This window comes from Pseudorca crassidens, chromosome 7 (genome assembly GCF_039906515.1).
Source record: "Pseudorca crassidens isolate mPseCra1 chromosome 7, mPseCra1.hap1, whole genome shotgun sequence".
Lineage (NCBI taxonomy): Eukaryota > Metazoa > Chordata > Mammalia > Artiodactyla > Delphinidae > Pseudorca > Pseudorca crassidens.
In genome coordinates this window covers 67,794,414-67,815,185 of record NC_090302.1, presented here as the reverse complement: position 1 = coordinate 67,815,185, position 20,772 = coordinate 67,794,414, and the positions used below count along the sequence as shown (strand labels likewise).

Sequence of the window (20,772 nt, the reverse complement as noted above, 5' to 3'; positions counted from 1 at the left end):
AAGCCTCTTTTAACCCCTCTGCCTCATGGTGTATAAGTCACCTCCCACCCCACCTTGACCTGGAAGGGTACTGCACATCCCGTTAGGGCTGGTTGCTTATGCTCCCGCTATTTTCCTCCGCCTCCCTGCATTCACATAGGATTATGTGACTTTTGAGGAAAGGGAACGTATTCATCTTTCTATTCCCCAGTGCCTAGTATAGCATCTGGCAAAGAGTGTACACTTCATAAATGTTTGTTGAACCGATGACTGGATGAACGAAAGGGCCAAAAAGCCAGATGCTGAAAAGATGTAAAACAAACATCCAGCTGATGGGCTGCACATCCACCTTTTATCGGACTGTTTTATCATTAGCCAGAAGCCTCTTCTAAGTAAGTTGGCAGTGGGTTTCAGCCAGCTGCAGTGCGTGCTCTGCGGGGTGCTCTGATCCTCCAGGGATGGCAGACAACCCTCTGGCTGGGTTAATGTCGTCAGGGATTTGGCTTTTAAACGCTTGTCTCAACTTCGCTCAAAAAGTTTCCCTGGTGTGTACACTGAGGAAAAGGTGGTTTTCAAAAAAATTTTTTAATTGTAGAAGATGAAATCTCAAATTAGAAAAGGTTCCAAAGTCTGTGATGACTTTGTGAACTGGTCAAGGTTACGCGGTGAGGCTGATAGCTCTGACGTGAGAGGCAGAATGCAAAGGAGAAAAGATTTTGAAAGCAGAAGCAAGAGAAATTTAATAAAATGACATGAAAAGTGTTTGCTTTATGAATCATCATTGAAAATAATATTGTGGTAGGAAGATGTAGATCTCTGGTAATGGGTATTGTTTTAAAATATATTCCATAAACAGAATAACCCAAAAGAGCATGTATATTGCTTATCCTTGTTGCCATGCATATTTCATGATATAAGGTCATGGGTTCATTAGTTTTATAAGAAAAGTAAAAACAATACAAATGAGGAACACGTAAAAGTTACGTTTCTATACAAAAATACAATGGCCTGAGTGTCCTGTATTTTTAAGGATTTCCCCATGATCAGCACATTCATAAATTCTGCCTCTTTTGACATTTTTGGTTTCATGCTGACAGTTCAATTCACTGAGAGCTGAGTTCACTTCCTTGGTACCTCGAGTCACACATTGACCCCAACACAAAGTGATGTCTGCATTCTGTTTCTAAGGTCAAGTTGCCAGTTTTAACATGATGTGCTCTGCTTAGCTTCTAACTCATTTCATTCCTTTCTTCATTCTCTCATTCATTCTTTCATCAAACATTTCCTGAGTACTTGCTGAGTGCCAGGCACTGTACTAGGTGCTGAGGGCTTAAGATGACTTAAGATGGTCACCACGCCTCAGTCCAGTCACTGCACTTTACCCTAAGGTGTGATCAGTTTTACAAAAGAGGGAATATAGACGAGAGTGCAACCAAGTCTTTATGGAAAAGATGGGGAAGGCTTTGCAGAAGAAGTGACACAGAAAGGGTTGGCCGGGGAGATAGGAGCGCTGGCAGAGTCAGACCACGTGTGCACAGATGGAGAAACACGGCATGTTCACACACCTCCAATGAGTCCTGAGAAGGCAGAGCTTAGGGTTCATGGGGACGTGTAATTGGGAAAGGAGACTGAGAAGGCGGATGAGTGGCAGACAGTGAAGGACCTTGGACATAACTGGACATACTCTTAAGACCCTGGGGTGTCATTAAAGGTTTTAAAGTAGGAGGTAACAAGATCTAATTTGCAGAAATGATTCAGGTGGCAAAGGAAAATGGGTTCCAAAGAGTACCGCCCTGTGAGATGTTAATAGATGTGCCAGGGAGAAAAGGTTTCGTTGTCAAATACGTCTGAACGACAGTGCATGCCATACCCCTATTTGGGGGTTCTGAGCACGTATTAATATTTTAAAGGTCTGACAGAGGGCCTGTAGTAAAAACCACTGATATCAGGTTGGGAAACATCAGATCAGAGTTAGGTGAGACAGTACAGGGAGAGCAAGTAAAAGGCTGTTTGTAGTAGTTTGGTTAGCTGTGAGCGCTGGAACCAAGGCAGTGGCAGAAGGATGAGAGAGGAAGAGAGCACTGGAGGGTTGGGAAGATACAGGAGGTGGAATCAACAGGACATGGGTGTTGACTGAGTGTGAAGAACAAATGAGGCTGAGATGGCACAAGTTTCTTGCTGGAGAACAGGCTAGATGGTGGTGTTACCACAGCACAAGGTCCACGAGGGAAGGCCAGGTCTACGGGGGAAGGTGGCAGGTAGGTGTGTTATCGAGCTTGACGTTAGACATTCAGAATTTGAGGTAACTTTGCAACATATGAGGTTGAGAGGTTCAAAGGGTAATCAGAGAGTGTTTAGTATATAACAGTGGGAAAAATTAAGTCAAACTGAAGGAAGGCTCAGAAAAACAACAACAAAAAAAATGAGGACTGGAATCTCACTTACTAAACAAAATTATTAAATAAGAACAGAATTTCTATATGGGCCACTTTGTGAATTAAAATTATCTTGTTAATCTAATATCGATTAAGCTTTCTTAACCCTGGAAGTGCAAGGGGTGTGCGGTATATCTTCTGGGTTTAACATTCCTATTACTTCGTGAAGCATGGGCTAGCATACCCACTAAAATTCAGAGCAATTGTTAAAAAGAATTTTCTGCTAATAAATAAAAACAAAAACACTTCACCTGTGAAATATGAACTCTGATCTGTTTTGCTGACATTTATTTATTTTTTAATTAATTAATTTTTGGCTGCATTGGGTCTTTGTTGCGCGGGCTCCCTCTAGTTGCAGTGAGCGGGGGCTACTCTTTGTTGTGGCGTGCAGGCTTCTCATTGCAGTGGCTTCTGCTGTGGCAGAGCACGGGCTCTAGGCCTGCGGGCTTCAGTAGTTGTGGCACGTGGGCTCAGTAGTTGTGGCTTTCGGGCTCTAGGGTGCAGGCTCAGTAGTTGTGGCGCACGGGCTTAGCTGCTCTGCCCTAAGGATCTTAGGATGTGGGATCTTCCCGGACCAGGGCTCGAACCTGTGTCCCCTGCATTGGCAGGCGTATTCTTAACCACTGCGCCACCAGGGAAGTCCGATATTTATTGTTGCTTCTAGAGGTAGGATCAAGCATCCATTTCTTTGTGAAATACACTACTAAAAACTAAGATAAATATCCCAATAGATTTTTTTTCCTCCCTGGATACAACATTTTAAATAAAGATGGTCTCTAACTCATGAGGATTTACAGTTTAGTCACTGGTATGTAACAAAACTGATGACTACATTGACTCTTTCTGCCAGAATTCAGCCCCCTAATCCAGATCAAAGTCATTCTTTCCTGTGTGGTGTGTTTAAATCTAAAGGAAAATTTTAATCCTCAAGTATTTATAGTTATTAAAATTCTCTTTTTTTCCCCTAAATATTACCAGCAGGGACTCTTCTCTCATATATCTTTTTACATAGCTAAACTACAGGCATTCTGAATTGTAACCCTGAATAAAAAAAAAAAAAGGAAAAAAATGTTTACAGGTAAGTGGCCACATAATCACAGTTTCAAGCAAGGGGGGAACATAGGGGCTGTGCTGATTGCTTCAGTCTCTATACAGATGTGAGCAATATGTATGTACAGTGGGTGGACACAGTCCTGCATATAAAACACAGGCCATATAGAGAAACAGAAATGATGCTTCAGAGTGGACTCTCTCATTCATTTCACGTTAATCTTTCTCGCGTCTTTCTCTTTTTCTCTCATTTCTGTTTTAAAGGTTTTGTTTTAGAATAAAAACAAATAAGATTGATGCCTACAGAGCTCATGCATAGTGGCAAGAGGAGTAGAAGGCAGACTTTTACTTTGTGCTAATGGAGACAAACAGGCTCGTCAGCCCACAGTCTAGCAGACTGAAGCAGGCTGAGTCATGACCCCAGAGATATCTATGTCCGTATCACTGGAACCTGTGAACATTTGACCTGACATGGTAAAAGCGACTTTGCAGAGGGTATTCAGTTAGACATCTTGAGATGTGGAGATTACCTGGGTTATCAAGGTGGGGCTGATGTGGTCACAATGGTCCTTGTAAGACGATGGCAGGAGGACTGGAGTCAGACAGGGTGTAAAGACAGAATCTGAGGTTGGAGGGAAGTGCTTTGAAGCTGGAGGAAGGGGCCATGAGCTAAGAAAGCCAGAAGCCTCTAGAGGCTGGAAAAGGCAAACAGATCCTCCCCTAGAACTTCTAGAAGGAATGCAAACCTGCCAACACCTTGATTTTAGCCAAGCGAAACTGATTTCAGACTTCTGACCTCCTGAGCTATAAGATAATACATTCATGTTCTTTTAAGCCACGAGTGTGTGGTAATTTGTTATAGCGGCAAGAGGAAACATACACAGATTAACTACCCTGGATAATGCAACAAATACCGAGTTTTATGTAAACTGCTGATTTTTGAGCTGATATCAGAGTTCCTCACAATTTAACAGTTTAGAGCAAATTGTAAAGAGGTTTTGGGAATGCTGCACTGCAGAGTGGAAAAAAGAATGGATTTTGACTCATACAGATCCCTTTTCCATTTACTGGCTATGTGAGCCGGGACAAACACAGCCTCTCTGAGCCTTGTTTCCTCAAAGGATTGCCGTAGGGATTAAAAGATAAACTGAAGAGCAGGAGAATGAACTCTACTAAATGAAGTCTGAATTCATGCTAACCTCACAGTGCTTTAGTTTTCTCATCTGTAAACTGAGGATCAGAGTAGTAACCATCACATCAAGGATAGTGAGGATTAAATACGTTAAAAATAAAAGTGAATTTCCTATAGTTACAAAACAAAAGTGAGTCACAGATAAGGACAACAAACTTACGGTTCCCAGGGCATAAGGGGAGGGGAGAGGATAAATTGGGAGATTGGGACTGACATATACACACTACTATATATGAAATAGACAGCTAATAAGAACTGGCTGTATAGCACAGGGAACCCTACTCAATACTCTGTAATGGCCTATATGGAAAAAGAATCTAAAAATAAAAGAGAGTGGATATATGTATAACTGAGTCACTTTGCTGTACACCTGAAACTAATACAACATTGTAAATCAACTATACTCCAATAAAATTTTTTAAAAAGTGAGTTAATAAGTATAATTGGGACCCTGCTATAGATATGAGCATATGTCCAACCTTAACTCCCTCCTTTGTGATCTCTTTAAAAATGATTTTAATCTACTTTTAGATTAGCATTAAAAATATCCTTTCTGGGCTTCCCTGGTGGCGCAGTGGTTAAGAATCTGTCTGCCAATGCAGGAGACACAGGTTCGAGCCCTGGTCCGGGAAGATCCCACATGCTGCGGAGCAGCTAAGCCCATGCGCCACAACTGCTGAGCCTGTGCTCTAGAGCCCGCGAGCCACAACTACTGAGCCCACGTGCTACAACTACTGAAGCCCGCGCACCTAGAGCTCGTGCTCCGCAACAAGAGAAGCCACTGCAGTGAGAAGCCCGTGCACCGCAACGAAGAGTAGCCCTTGCTCACTGCAACTAGAGAAAGCCCGCGCGCAGCAGCGAAGACCCAATGCAGCCAAAAATAAATAAATAAAATAAATTTATTAAAAAAAATCCTTTCTATTTCAAATACAGCAGTGTGTATAATAACCTAAATGGGAAAAGAACTTGAAAAAGAGTAGGTACATATGTATATATAACTGAATCACTTTGCTGTACACCTGGAACTGACACAACATTGTTAATCAACTATACTCCAATATAAAATAAAAATTTAAAAAAAGTTCCTAGAACTGCACTGGATACATACTCTTTTTAGAATAAGAAGAAGCTCCTGAAATGTATCAAGTGCTCCATAAATGAACAGGCACACTTGCCATGGACCTTTTCAGCACCATTCTCTATGCTTTACACACCTGCATGGGTGTGGTGGGTTCTCACTGAGACTGGGTTACTGCTGTTACTGGCCTGACGGTCTAACTCAGGAGTCATGGGAAAGCAGCAAGTAAGGTGGTATGTGACTGTTAAATGAACAGCACTGACCGTGAACGCCATGTGGCTGCAGAGCAGGAGGGTAGTAGAGGAGTCCTGGTGGGAGAGGTGGGACTCCTGCCGGCTTTGACAGGCAGAGGGGAGGGGAACTGCGGGTGGGCAGGGAGAAGCGTGGGCAGAAGGAATGCACAAGCAGGGATGGGAGAACCACAGTTAAGAGATGGGCAGGGGCAGACGTTCAGAGGGATGAAGGCCTGACTAAGCCATTGGGCTTTATTATATGGCAATGGAGAGTCACTGAAAAAAATCCTAGCAGAAGACTCTCATGATCAAGGTGTCTCAGACTGACGTATGCATCTGTAACAGTGGTTCTCAATCATGGTGCTGTAACACACCAGTTGTGAAAATGATCTCTCGTGAGGTGTATAAAAAGTAATATAATGGATGGATCTAGAGATTATCATATTAAATGGAGGACTTCAGACAGAGAAAGACAAATATCATGTGATATCAGTTATATGTGGCATCTAAAAAAGTGGTGCAAATGAACTTATTTACACAACAGAAACAGACTAACAGACATAGAAAACAAACTTACGGTTACTGAAGGGGATGGCAAGGTGGCGGGGGGAGATAAATTAGGAGTTTGAGATTAGCAGATACACACTACTGTATATAAAACAGGATAAACAACAAGGACCTACTGTATAGCACAGAGAACTATATTCAATGTCTTGTAATAACCTATAATGGAAAAGAATCTGAAAAAAATATATATAAAACTGAATTGCTTGGGCTTCCCTGGTGGCGCAGTGGTTGACAGTCCACCTGCTGATGCAGGGGACACGGGTTTGTGCCCCAGTCTGGGAAGATCCCACATGCCACGGAGCGCCTAGGCCCATGAGCCATGGCCGCTGAGCCTATGTGTCCGGAGCCTGTGCTCCACAACGGGAGAGGCCACAACAGTGAGAGGCCCACGTACCGCAAAAAAACAAAACAAAACAAAACAAAACTGAATTGCTTTGCTGTACACCAGAAAGTAAGGCTACATTGAAAATTAACCATACTTCAATAAAACATTTAAAAAAGTAATATACAGCCAACACCAAAGATGATGATGATGATGAAGAGGAGGAGGAGGATGTGTGTATATTTAATAAATTAGACAGGATTCAGGAGACCTAATGCACTAAGTATGTGTTTCAGAAGCCAACCAAAAAAACTCAACAAGCTATTATAGCTAAAATGCTAAAGATAAATATTAAGTGAGTCCTTCCCACAAGACCAAAGATGAAAACCAAGGGATGCAGTAGTGAGTAAGAGGTGAAATAAAGATGGCCCCCTAAACATCAAAGTTAGAATTAGAAATTAGATCTGTGTTTCATTTCTGCATAATTGTTTCTAAACTAAAACGTTAACATAAATCTTTGGACTCCATACTTGTCTCCTCAGACCTATAAAATGTGTAAATCTTGGCTACTTGTTACTTGTCAGGCAAATGCTCTACAAAGGACAAAGGAGGTTGCGTGCTTAGCTGGTAAATGACAATTTACATAATTTATGGGTTTTTTCCCCAGAAAGCAAAGCATAGGTAATACGCATGAGGTCAGTGGTAGCCCAATATTCAAAAAGCAAGGAGGGGGAGTTTCTCTCCTCAGGCAGGCCAATGGCCATCAGGTTGTTATCTGTCTTCCTTTAAATGAAGCATTTGATCCACCCTCTTCTTTTCTTTCATATGAAAAAAGACCATAAACTGGCTATTGAAGGATTAGAGACCTCAGCACTATCTCCTGGTACATGGAAAAGACCATGTAAGTGCACTGCAGGTCCCCTCTCCCAGCAAGGACTGCCAAGGGACCAGAGGGCTGACCAGGCAAATGCATGGTCAACGGCTGATGTCTTAACTAAGTGGTGTCCTAGGACAACAGCCAATTAGCTTGGAGACGCTTAAATTACTCCTGACTTATTCCATAAGCATAAACAATGACTTCCTCTCTCCTAATAAGTGGTCAGTAATAGCTGATTTTGCCTAAAAAACTTAACTAAAGAAGTAGGATTCTAGGAAATAATATAAGAAGAATAGTCTATTGTTTCCTCTAGGTTCAGAGCGATTCCTAAAAGTGACCAAGGATTCCTATGCACCAAATGTTTCAAAGGGATTTTTCTCTGGAAGATAGAATCCCTGGTGGCTTTCACTTTCCATGTTCTTTATTTCTTATTATGTTTGAATATTTCTCACAATTATTATGCACTGGGTATGAAAAAGATCTTTATGCATTGGGTATGAAAAAGATCTTTTTAAAGGTCCTAATAAAGTATAGTCAGTGGTTCACTGGCTAAACTTCAAAGAGTTTTTACTATTACTTTCCTGATCTGAAAAATGGACTTAAATCCAACTCATCTTAAAGTCTTCTCCCTAATGGAAGGAAATAGAAGAAGTTTTCAAAATAAATTCATGTCTTAACAGGCCCAAGGGCGATGGAAAGTGGAAGAGTAATTGACTCTTTAGAAATCAACTGTTTCAAACAGGGCCACTGGGCATGGGGTGGCAGTGTTGGCAACAGACCGGAAAAGGTCATGTATATGGATGTGCTGGTCACTCACTGCCATTATTCAGCAGCATGTGTGGCTATTGAAAGAGGATGGTGTTTCACTGACTTTCACGGTCAATATTATTACCTACAACTATGAAACAAACCTATCAGGAGGATATAAAGTAAAAAACTTCAGGGCTTGTGGCAGTACTATTGACCTATTCATTCATTTTGTTATTCAATAAACATTTTACCCAGAACTTATTAGGTGCTTAATGGCAACACAAACTAATAATACAGGGACTCAGTTTCAACAGTAGAGGTTGATTGGGCTGACCTCTTCCTTTCTTAGTGTTATCATGGGTTAGTGGTGCAGTATGAAGCTGATGTATAGTTAAAGGTAAAAGTATAAATGCACCAGAAATCAGGAGACCTGGGTTCTGGACCAGGCTCTATGACCTTGGGCAAAACCATATCTAGGACACAGTTATATCATCTGTAACTAAAATGAAGACAATAAAATCTACTTTTCACTGGACTACAGTGAGGATTAACTTCAATTAGGTGTGTCACAACATATATTTCTTAACAGAACATGGTACATAGATGTTCAAAATATATAACATTCTCTTGACTTGCATAAACCATCACACAGTAGCATGGACTTTACGAACCTAGCCATATAGTACATTTAAGCTCAAAAAGGATATATATAGAGTCAATGTCTGTTTCTAGATGCTCTATACGTTAGTGTGTTGCTCACTCATTACTGTTTGATTCTTTCAGCACTTTGCTAAATCACAGCCCCAAGAAGGGGAAGGAAGAAGGAAGGGGCTCTGCTCACTGGCTGTGAAGAAGCAGAGAGGGACGCATGGAAATGGCAGCTCTTCGTCTCGGCACCCAGGCTGTCTTCCTCTCTCCTTCTCAGTTGGATGACCACATGATTTATCATTCTAACTGGGACACTTCTGAGAGTGAAAAACTGTTTCAGTAAAAGGAGGATGTAAGTCCCCCTCACCTTTCAGGCTTACTTTTTGTGACTTTTGTTGTCACTTTCAAACTACGTCTGATATTCTAATAGGGAGGCAATTGTACAATAAGATTTTATCCAAGTAATCAATCTAAAATCCTGTATTTTTTAAAGGCATGCAAAAAGGTTACTTAACTAAAGTTTGATAAATATATATTAATTTTAGAGAGGATTTGAGGATAAAATAATTGTATTTTTATTATTATAATATATGCTTGAGAATGGGGTCAGCAAACTGTTCTGTAAAGGGGCAGAGTAAATGTTTTAGGTTTTGTGGGCCATATGGTCTCCGTCACAACCAAGCGGTTCTGCCCTTATAATGCAGGAACGTCACAAAAAACACATAACAGAGTGGGTGTGGCTGTCTTCCAATAAAAGTTTATTTACAATAATTGGTTGTGAACTGGATTTGGCTTTGGGCAACAGTTTGCCAACCCCTGCTTTAAACAATAGTTCCCCATGGATCAGGAAAATTTTAAAAGTCTGTAATTAACTCGACTTCTAACGTTCTATTTTGCTAAGGAATTATGTTTAAAAAAAAAAAAAAGAAAAGCCATTGCCTGGTATCTTTCTCTCTTTGAATTTTAAATAGCAAAAGCTAGAAAAAGCACACATTCAGAAAATGTAGCTTTATGGTAATTTACCCACCACACAGTCCTTATTAAAAAAAATTTTTCCTTAGCTCAGTGAAAACTTTGTCATGAATGTCACTGGAGGCGGTACAGTAGAAAGAGCTTGGTAATAGTAATGAAAAGATCTGGATTTGAATAAGGTTGGGGGAGTACTAAGCAAGGAGGGATGAGCAGATCTTGAACAGTCCTTTAATGACACAACACTCTCACAGGGCACTTTCCCTGTCCCGAATCACTGCTGCAAACACAAACTCCAATACTGGGTAACCCCAGAACTCACCGGCTGCCACTGCGCAGGGTACCAGGCTGGGGGGCAGTTGAAGCGGTTACAAGCTTGCACCGTGTTGGGCTTGGGCTGGTGACACAGCTCATCAGCCAGGATTACTGTTTCATTCATCTCTCTGGAAAGTAGGTGGGAGCAGGAGACATCTCTGGTCTGCAGGCCAACCCCACAGGTGAGACTACATGGACTCCACTTGCCAATTTCCCACCTGGGAAGAAATCAGAGCCAGAGAGGAAGAGGACACCCTGAGCACTTGTGTAGAGAACAGGTCCCATGACGTCAAATGTTACCTAATGGAGTAAAAACACCTACCTGGGTATTTGGGAAGTTCTAGCACAAGATTGGCTAGGAATTCTATCCCAAACCTAGAACCCATCCTTTCCCTTCATGCTCTAGAATTCATTCAGAGTAAACAAAGTGGGTGATAAAATGGAACCTCCAATTTTTACCCACAAAATCACCAAGAATGGTCACAACCATGTCTCTTTTGATGAAACTTAGAAGCTTCATCAAAATAGGAGGGTATGTTAGATAAGATATAAGTTGAGTGCATAAAGGCGTTGGTTACCACATACTGAATAGCGGGTCTAGAAGAAAGCTTTCTGCTCATCTCTCTAGCCCCCATTCTTAGCAAGACTGAAAAATCTGTGCCTGTTTTTCTTTGGCTTCAAAATGAAAGGTTGCCGGTTCCAACTTCCTTCAAGCTTCCATCATAGCATAGCAACGTCTCGGTCTTATGTATGAAATATCATCACTGCCTGGGACTGGAGAATGTAACAAAAGTGAGAGTTGCTAAATAGATTACTCTTCTCGAGGAGGAATAAGTGGAGAGAACAGCTCATTACCTAGAAGAGGAAGTCAACACACAGATGAGTTAAGGGCATGAATTGGTCATTCCAAATGGCCAAGTCTTGACAAGTACACTTCGAGTGGCCTGTAAAAACAGTCTCACTGCAATTCCCTGTTGATGCAGCCCCCAAAGTGGGGATAATAAAGAAACACCTCAGTTGCTTGGGCTTGGAGTGAGAAATGTTCTTTATGATCAGTTTTAGGAAGTTCTGTTTACAGCGTGAGACACAAAGATTCTACAAACAGGAGTTAGCCAAGAAAAGCATGGCAAATAGATCCTTCAGTAGCTAGGCCTGCCTAGCTTTTGTAGCCAGCCCTGAAAATTGGTTTAAAAGTCTCTGGCTTTAATGTTTCTCATCAGGCTGTAAAACTGAGTGTAGCTTTCTCAATCTTTTCAACTACTCTGATAGGTAATTACCTTTCCAACCCCTATTTCCACAACCTCCTTTCCTACCCTGTATTTAAGCCATATCTGTAGTGAAGTACTGTGTTATCTTGACTCATGCCCCCTGGTTTTCTAGCTCTGTCTTTACTGAAGCTGTTACTCCTAATTTGGAATACTTTTGGTCTTTCCCTTGCCCCTCTAAATTTCTTCCATTTCTATATATCCAAATTTAACCCATATTTAAAGGATTGTATCCACATCTGCTCCAGACACTGAACATTTTCTCAGTTGTATTACATCTGTCAGATGTATTTTGCAGATGTATTTTGTCAGATGTATACATCCCAGATGTATTCCATCTGTCAAGGACCCTACTAGGACATACACCTCTTGAAGGCAAGGTCCGTGTCTGAGTCAGTTTTGTATCTCTCGCAGGGTTCTTCATAGCTAATGTATATGGTTAATGTCTATGGTTAATACTTTTTTTTTTTAGATAGTTAATGTATACATTTACTACTGGATAATTAATGTATATGGTTAATATTTTTTTTAAATAAATGAGCAAATGGAAGGGACCTACCATCATCATGAGCACCTTACACACATTATCTCATTTAATTACTTCCAGAACACTGAGTTGGGCTCTACTGATTTTCCCTATTTTAAAGTTGAAGGAATCTGAAACTCCAAGAGGCTGCTTGCCCAAATACCCATAATTAGTAAGTAGTGAATCCAGGATCAAACTTGGGTGTGTCTGGCTCCAAAGCCTTTGTACCTTCTATTATACAATATCATCTTATCTCCGGAAAATACCTTGAGAACTGTCCTACAAACGTTCATAAAATTTTAAATGAATAAAAGAGGAGAGGCTGGGTTGAATATATTTCTTTTAGATCCTTGTATGAATGTCTATAAACTTATTTTTAGATCCCTAGCTTGGATAAATTCCAAGCTTCAAAATGTTGTGGGCTATTGGTTTTAAAAATATGTCCACACCAATGAGGTAGAACGGATGCTATGTGACTTCCAAGGCTAAATCAGAAAAAGGATGTAGCTTCCACTTGGCTCTCTCTCTTTGATTGCTTACTGTAGGGGAGGGCAGCCACCATGTCATGAGGACCCTGAGACGATCTGGAGGAAAGTCCACATGCAAAGGAACTGGGGCTGCTCACCCACAGTCAGCACCAACGTGCCAGTGACATGGGTCCCTGGCCCATGCTACCTTGCAAGCAGTTCTGCTGGACCACGGCTGGCCTTTAGATGATTTCAACCTCATGAGACACCCTGAGCCAGAACTGCCTTTCCAAGTTGCTCCCAGATTTCTCATTCGTTAAACTGTGAGAGGTAATAAATGTTTATTTTTGTTGTGAACTCCTAGGTTTTGGAGAAATTCATTATGCAATAATAGACAACTAATACAAGCATATATTCTCTCCCCAAAACTTGCATATGTTCGTCAAAAGACATATATGAGAAGGTTCAAAGAAGCACTATTCCTAATAGCTCAGCTGGGAAACAACCTAAATGTCCATCAGCAGTTGAACGGATAGATAATTATGATGTATTCATACAAAACTTGACAGAAGCATGAATATAAACTACTACAACAACAAGCAACATGACTGAATCTCACAGACATAAAACTGAGTGAACAAAACCACAACTGCAAAATCCATAGTGTGATTTCATTTACATAAAACTCAAAAACCAAAACTAATCTACAATGTTCGAAGTGAGGGTGGTGGTTTCCCTTGGTGGGTAGTAACCAGAAGTAGAGTACAGTGGGGGGAGGGGGAGGGTTTCTGGGATGTGTTATCTTGATCTGGGCGCTGGATCTGCCTTCTCGGTGTGAAAAATCACCAGGCCATATGTGCGGAATTTGTGCACTTTTCTCTATATTTGTCATGCTTCAAAAGAGGATGTTTTCCTCCCTCCCCCCTCCCACTTTCAAGAGAAACACTAAACCGTTGTGGGTGTAAGGTAGAATCCAGCAACTACACCCAATGCTGATGACCTCTCTATGGATGTCTCATAAAGGAGCCGCTTGCACAGCGAGTACTGGCCCAAGGCTGAAACTTGCCCTAATTTAGTCCCTACACCGCTGCTGCCCCTACTCCTGCCCTCACCTCTGGCAGAAATTTAGTCACTGGGATCTTGAAACAGAGGCATCTGGCAGCCATGAGGCCACTTCAATGCTGCCGGAAAAACTCACAAAACAGACATATCTGCTTACTCATGATAAAGGTACATTGCTTTCTCAAGGGAAGGAGGGCAGCAGAAGCTATCTGTGTGTTAAGCACTTTGCTGATTCTGGGTCAAAGTATTTTAATCAATTTAGGCCAAACGAGGGAAAACAGAGAGATGCCCCCGCTGCTGCTCTCCTGCATAGGGGCTTCGATTGTGAGTGCTGGGTCCTGCTGGCTGACGGAGGGACTGTAGGCTGGTGGGACCCAGCCTGCGGGCAGGATTAGCTGTAGCTGGCAGCCTGGGAGACACTGACAGGCCTTCCCTGGGATTCTGGCTTCTCATAAGCCCAGTGCTGAGGAGGACAGGGGCTCTGGACGTCCGAGGGCGAGGGCATTTGTGCTTCTTGCCCCACTTTGTCTGGTTGACTTTAACTCATCTTTTCATCTTCCCTGAAAATGTTACTTCCTCAGGGAGGAAGCCCTCAACTGGGTAAAATGTTCCTCTACGATACGGTTCCACGAATACTCTCCATTTGGAAATTCTCAACACACTTGTTTTTTTCTTTTGTTATATTGTGGTAAGAACACGTACCATGGGATCTACTCTCAACAAAATTTTAAGTGTGCAATACAGTATTGTTGTCTCTAGGTACACTGTTGTACAGCAAATCTCTAACACTCATCTTGCTTAACTGAAATTTTATGCCTGTTGATTGTAACTCTCCATTTCCCCCTCTCCTGAGCTCCTGGCAACCACCATTCCACTCTATGAGTCTATGAATTTGACTATTTTAGATACCTCATGTAAGTGGTATCATGTAGTATCTGTCCTTCTGGGACTGGTTTATTTAACTTAGCATAAAGTCTTTAAGGTTCATCCATATTGTTACACATTGCAAAATTTCCTTCCTTTCTAAGGCTGAATAATATTCCATTGAAAGTATACATCACATCTTTATCTATTCATCTGCCCATGGGCATTTAAGCTGTTTCCACATCTTGGAAACAGCTACTGAGAACAGTGAGTGCTACAATGAATCTGAGAATGCTAGTATCCCTCCAAGGTCCTGATTTCAATTCTTTTGGATAAATATTGAGAAGTGGCATTGCAGGATCGTGTGATAGTTTTATTTTTAATTTTTGGAGGAACCACTATACTGTTTTCCACAGTGGCTGCACCATTTTGTACTTCCCCCAACAGTGTGCAAGGGTTCCAATTTCTCTACATTCTTGCCAACATTTGTTGTCTTTGGTTTCTTGATGATAGCCATCCTGACGGGTCTGAGATGATATCTCATTGTAGTTTTCATTTGCATTTCCCTGATGATTGGTGACACTGAGCATTTTTCGTATACCCGTTGGCCATCTGTATGTCTTCTTTAGAACGCACCTGTAATCTGAGTATCCTGCTCGACTATTACCTTGATGAGAGCATGAGGCTGTGCCTGTTTTGGTTTACCACTCGTTATGGGTTTAATTGTATCCCCCCAAAAGATATGTTGGAGTCCTAACCCCCAGTACCTCAGAATGTGACCTCATTTGGAAGTAGGGTCATGGTGGATGTAATCACTTAAGATGAGGTCATCCTAGAGAAGGGTGGGTCCTTAATCCAATATGACAGGTACCTCATAAGAAGAGAGAGAGACACCCAGGGAGAATGCCATGTCATGACAGAGACAAAGATGACAGGGATGCATGTACAAGCCCAGGAATGTCGAGGATTGCCGGTAAACTCCAGAAGCTAGAAGAGGCAAGGAAGGATTCTCCCTCACACGTTTCAGGGACCATGGCTCTACTGATATCATAATTTTGGAATTGATTTTTGCCTCCAGAACTCTGAGAGAATAAATTTCTGTTGTTTTAAGTCACCCCATTTGTAGTCAATACTTTGTTATGGCAGCCCTAGGAACCCAAACTGCGACCTCAGTGCCTAGCACAGTGCCTGGAACACAGCAGATGCTCAGGAAGGATGAGGGGACTCAAGCTGAGTGGAACCCCAGTGATTCGTCACTTGCCTGGTCAACATCTCAGCTGTGTCCTCTGAACAACCGCCCACCCCAATTTCAAGGTCCCCAAAGCTCTGAACACCACTAGGTTTTCTTCAGTGTGGTGCAAACTATCTGGTAACAAAGCTGGACCTGGATTGACATGATGCCTTGACAGGTCACATCTCACTTGATGTAAATATTTATACATTTTACTGCAGTAATAGTAGCCTGTTGGATTATGGTGTTTTTCCCCCCAGAACTCACTACAGATGTTACACACTTGACGTCTTAGTAATCCTAACATATTTCGAAAATGCCCCAAATTCTGTATTCCAAAACACATCTGCTCCAATGGTTTTGGCTAAAGGCTCTGTGGTTCTGTATATAGAGAAGAGTAAACATGATCACTATGATTTCTTTTAGCTTCTAGGCTTCAGGTGTTGGCTTCATGGTTGGGCTCACGGCCAAAATGTTCGGGAGACTGGTTCCCCCTGACTTCTCTTTCTATACTGTTTTCTTTCTGTTGAACCCTTCTTCTCCACATTCCTGTTTCTTTCTGCCAAAACCTGCTTGCAGGGAAGGCACTAGGCGTCGGGAGAGCACAGTGATGCCCTGTAGCTTCAGGCTGGACCTTGCCAAGCTCCTGCAATTGACTCCTGTCCAAGGGCAGGCAGGAGACAGGTTACCTCCCACCCCGCAAGGCTGGAATTAGGCTTCCTGCCCTCTGCCCAGCATCATGTGTCCTTGGGTTGGCCTGTCATTATAATTGGATTTTAGATTTTAGGCTTGGTTTCCTGATTTCCCCTTTGTTTTTCTGATGGTGCTGGAGTTCTGCCCAAAGTCTGACTTATTGGAACGTGGTCTTGTCACCCTGCCTGTATCTGGCCAGTTCTTGGCCTTGGGCACGGCAGAGAGACCCTTCGCCCTGAGCCATAAGCCATGATGTGACCACAACATACCCAGCTGACGTCACGTATTATGGCCAATAACAATAATAATACTAACATTGCCAGTGTTTACAGTGAGCCAGGTACTGTGCTAGTTGCTTTAAATGAGTTGCCTCCTTTAATCCTCTCCACAGCCCTGTGAGAGAGGTACTGTGATTATTTGCGTTTTAAACAAGGAGTTGAGGCCTGAAGACGTTAAATGATTAATTAGTCATGGCCTACAATGCCTCCTGCCAGGCCTCACACTGATGTCAACGCCACCTGCATCACATCAAAGTCTCCCATGACTTGGACATGGGGGTGCTGAGAACGGGGCTGCTCCCTGTGACAGAGGCCAGCACTGCGGATTTTAGAAGCCCCAGCTCTGCATTATCCCAGCAGGACTCAGGGCTAAGCTCCCCCAGGATGTGGGACACATATCTGAACTTACGTATTACCTACATCAACTCTATGAAGATGGTATTATCCGTTCTCCCATTTTATGGGGCAATACAACAGAGGCTCTGACCAGACGAGCAACTTGTCCGAACTCACACGGCTAGTAAACAAGGGAATCAGGATTCAAACCCAGGCAGCCAGGCTACGGCTTCTGAGGGCCAGGATGATGAAGACGGCAGTACAAACTAGATCTGAGATGCAAATTTTAGGATCCCCGGTGCTCACAGCTTCAGAAAATGACAAATGGCAAAATGACAGATCTATTCCTCAGTGATAGAAGCAGCCGCCACTGAAGCCGCCCAGGGTCACGAACAGTTGTTTTGCAGTGAAGCAGCAGTGGGACTTGGCAACTGAAGGGCAAAGGCAGAGTGTGGTTCCCCCGCGAGCATGTTTGTTTTTTTGTGAAGGTGGCTGTAAGAGGTAATCTGGGCAATCAAGGACCCACGGTGGTTGCAGCTTCTTAGCCGCTGGTGTTCGTATTAGCTACACAAAAGGAGGACTTTTTGCCTTCCTTTACACAAGGGCTCATTATGTGAACTGCCAAGGGTTTGCTCCCCTACTCTTTCAGAGAGGCCTCCAGCAACTCACTGTTTGTTACTGGTATAAATGCACATAATTTCTAACGGCAGACTCTCCCCACCGCAAGCTATTATCTGAAGAACCTCCTCTTACGCTGGCTTTTGCAGCACAGTAGGGTTTGTTTCTCCACTCCAAATTTTAAAATGCAGTTTGTATTGGGAGGCAAAATACCATTATAAATTTCAGTTATTTGTTAGATGCATTCTTTATACTTGTGTGTAATCCTCCAACTTGACATTTCTGCCCAACATTTCTACCTTGTGATTTTTTTTTAAGGTTCCCCCCAAAATATTTGTTTCCTTTACAATGCCTCTGAGGTCAGGAGGTAGATAGCAATCCGGCAATAATAAATCAGATACCATGGAGCGTGGCCAGCTCTAGAAATCCTAAGGTAGGGCCAAGAGAATCCTCCCTTCACCAGGGACACTATAACCCTGTCCCACTTTAAGCTTCTTGGACTATTATTAGTGGCTCCTCATTTATCTCCACATCTTCCAGTTTCCAATCTATCCACAGCCTGAAGCTTCCAAAACGTCAGTCTAAAATGTGAATCTGCTCACTTGACTTCCTCTGATTATAAACCTCATTGGAGCCCGAGCTGGGCTTTCAGGGGAGGGGGGCCAGGGTGTCCAGGGCTCAGTTTTGGTCCAGTGCACCCAGTGGGGGCAAGGTGGTGCTGCCTGGCTGGAGCTGAACTTTCTAACTGGGTTTTCCTCCTTCCTTCCCTCTTTGGCTTTGTAGGACCGAACAGCCTGAGGCTTGGTGCGGAGTGGTCCACTGGCATGTGACGGGGCTCACCACGGGCAATGATAACTGGGAACCAAACATTCAGGAAGGACTGAACAAATACACAAGTACATGAAGGAGAATGGGAGCCAGACTTCTTACTGTCAGAGAGGAGTTACAGATACAGAAAGTGGGAAGACTAGAATAAACCTGATAAAATTCGATTGGTATTGAAAACAGTGTGGACTCATGATATATAATAGACAGATACCTAGATAGACGAAGATATATCAATAGATATACATGAGTATATACAAATATACAGATGTATATGTTTACAACATTTCCTAGCTCTCTCTGCTAACAGGTCTCGAAGCAATGACCTCTAGGTCTCCTAGTAGTATCAAGCATATCAAATGCCCAGATCTTGGTTTCTAAGTATCATTCTTCACTAAGGAACCAGTTCCTGTAAAAAGGGCTCTGGGGCAGGGGCTGGGAAAATGAAAAGTGAGCCTGGAATATCTTGTACCAGGAAACTGGGAAGTACTCAAAGAATGATGGGGTATAAATCAAAAGGACACAGGGGCCAGTTTGAAGGGGCTCTCACTGCCCACGTCTGAGACAATTTGACAGTAATGAATTTTAACTCTCTAAGTAGGATAGAAATTCATAAGTAAATAAATAAGAGAAATCTCTACCCGACAGTAGAATGCCTACTAATAAACTAGAAGGAATGCTAGAGTTTAGAAAGTCACCATTTGTCAACGATAACAACAACAATGATAATAACACTTGATTCAGGCAAGAATCATCAATGAATATTGACACTGGTGGATGAAAGGTTGGTGAGGAATAGGGTTTTCACTTAGCCTTAGATTATCTACATAAAATACTTGTTCCTTGCTATAAATATGATCAACATACTTATTAATTTTATGGTGGAAAACCTGGCCGACATCATCTTAACCACGTCCTAAGAGTTGCCATCGTCAGTAACGAACGGAATGGAACAGCTTCCCTCATCTCCTGACACAATGCTCTAAGAAGTACACAGCGTACTTCTGCAGCGCTTTTGTCAAATTTCAAAAATCACGAGGAAACATCAAACAAACCCAAACTGAGGGACATTTTACAAAGTAACTGGCCTGTACTCTTCAAAAATGTCCAGGATATGAAAGACAAGAAGAGACTGTCCCAGATGGGAGAAATCTAAGAAGAAATGGCAACCAAACACAAGACCCTAGATTGGATTTGGGGGCCTATAGAGGGCATTGCTGGGACAACAGGCAACCTGTGAATGGAGTCCGTGCATGAGATGGTGATACTGAATTCATGTCGTTTCTTGATGGATGGTTATTTATGACAACATTCTTGTTTTTAGGTAAGAAACACTGAAGTGTTAAGATGCATGTGGGATATATACCTAAAATGATTCCCAAATGGTCCCAAAATGTTAACAACTATAGAACTGAGGGGACGAGTATAAGGGAGATCTGTGTACTATTTTGGCGACTTCTTTAAACACTGAAATTATTTCGAAATAAAGCTTATAAAAAAACATCCACTGGCTCCCTGTTACCCACAGGCCGATGGTCAAACCCTTGGCTCGCCTGCCATGTGCTTCCCAAAGAAGTTTGAGTATATCTTTCTGGTGTAATCTCTGGTCACCCCATTCTCAGCTTTGCTGAGCACCCAGCAGAAGAGGACTGCTCTTCTCTGGCTGGCAGATGCCTCTCCCTCTCAGGTTGGATCTCGAACACCACCTTCCTCTCTGAACACTTTTCCGATGCCCCTCCCACAAGGCAGAGCTAGACCTTTCCCTCTCCAGCACGCTACTGTGTCTTTCCTTCTAGTGGCATTCTTTTCTTCCCTCAGGCTCATTGTCACCACACTGTAGTTACTTGTCTACTTATATTTATCTCTCTCGTTAGACCCTAACGGCCCTGACTTATTCAACTTAATATCTCCAGGACCTACTCCAGTGCCGGCACAACAAGGATGCCCGGGGTTGGTATCGTGGCCTAATGAAGGAGACCTTTGGCTCTGGAGTTGGATTCTCTGTGAATGAACCGTGCCCTGCCACTCTCTAATTGCATAACCTTGGGCAAGTTACTAAACAGTTTACTCCTATTTAAAATAGAAATAATAGCAATACTCCCTTCAAAGCGTTGTTAGGAGGTTTAAGTGAAAACGTCTACGTAAAGGGCATAAGCACAGTGCCTGGCACAGATTAAGGGCTCTGTAAACAT

The 20,772-nt window shown here is 42.5% G+C and overlaps 1 protein-coding gene across 3 annotated transcripts in view; it reads right to left on the bottom strand.

The window, feature by feature from the left end:
• ADAMTSL1 (ADAMTS like 1) overlaps positions 1-20,772 on the bottom strand; it is a 470,685-nt gene that overhangs the window by 187,637 nt on the left and 262,276 nt on the right. For all 3 annotated transcript variants that reach the window (XM_067744472.1, XM_067744473.1, XM_067744474.1), the window contains one exon: positions 10,423-10,633. In XM_067744472.1, coding sequence (XP_067600573.1) covers positions 10,423-10,633 — 211 coding nt within the window. The remainder of the gene's footprint in view (positions 1-10,422; positions 10,634-20,772) is intronic.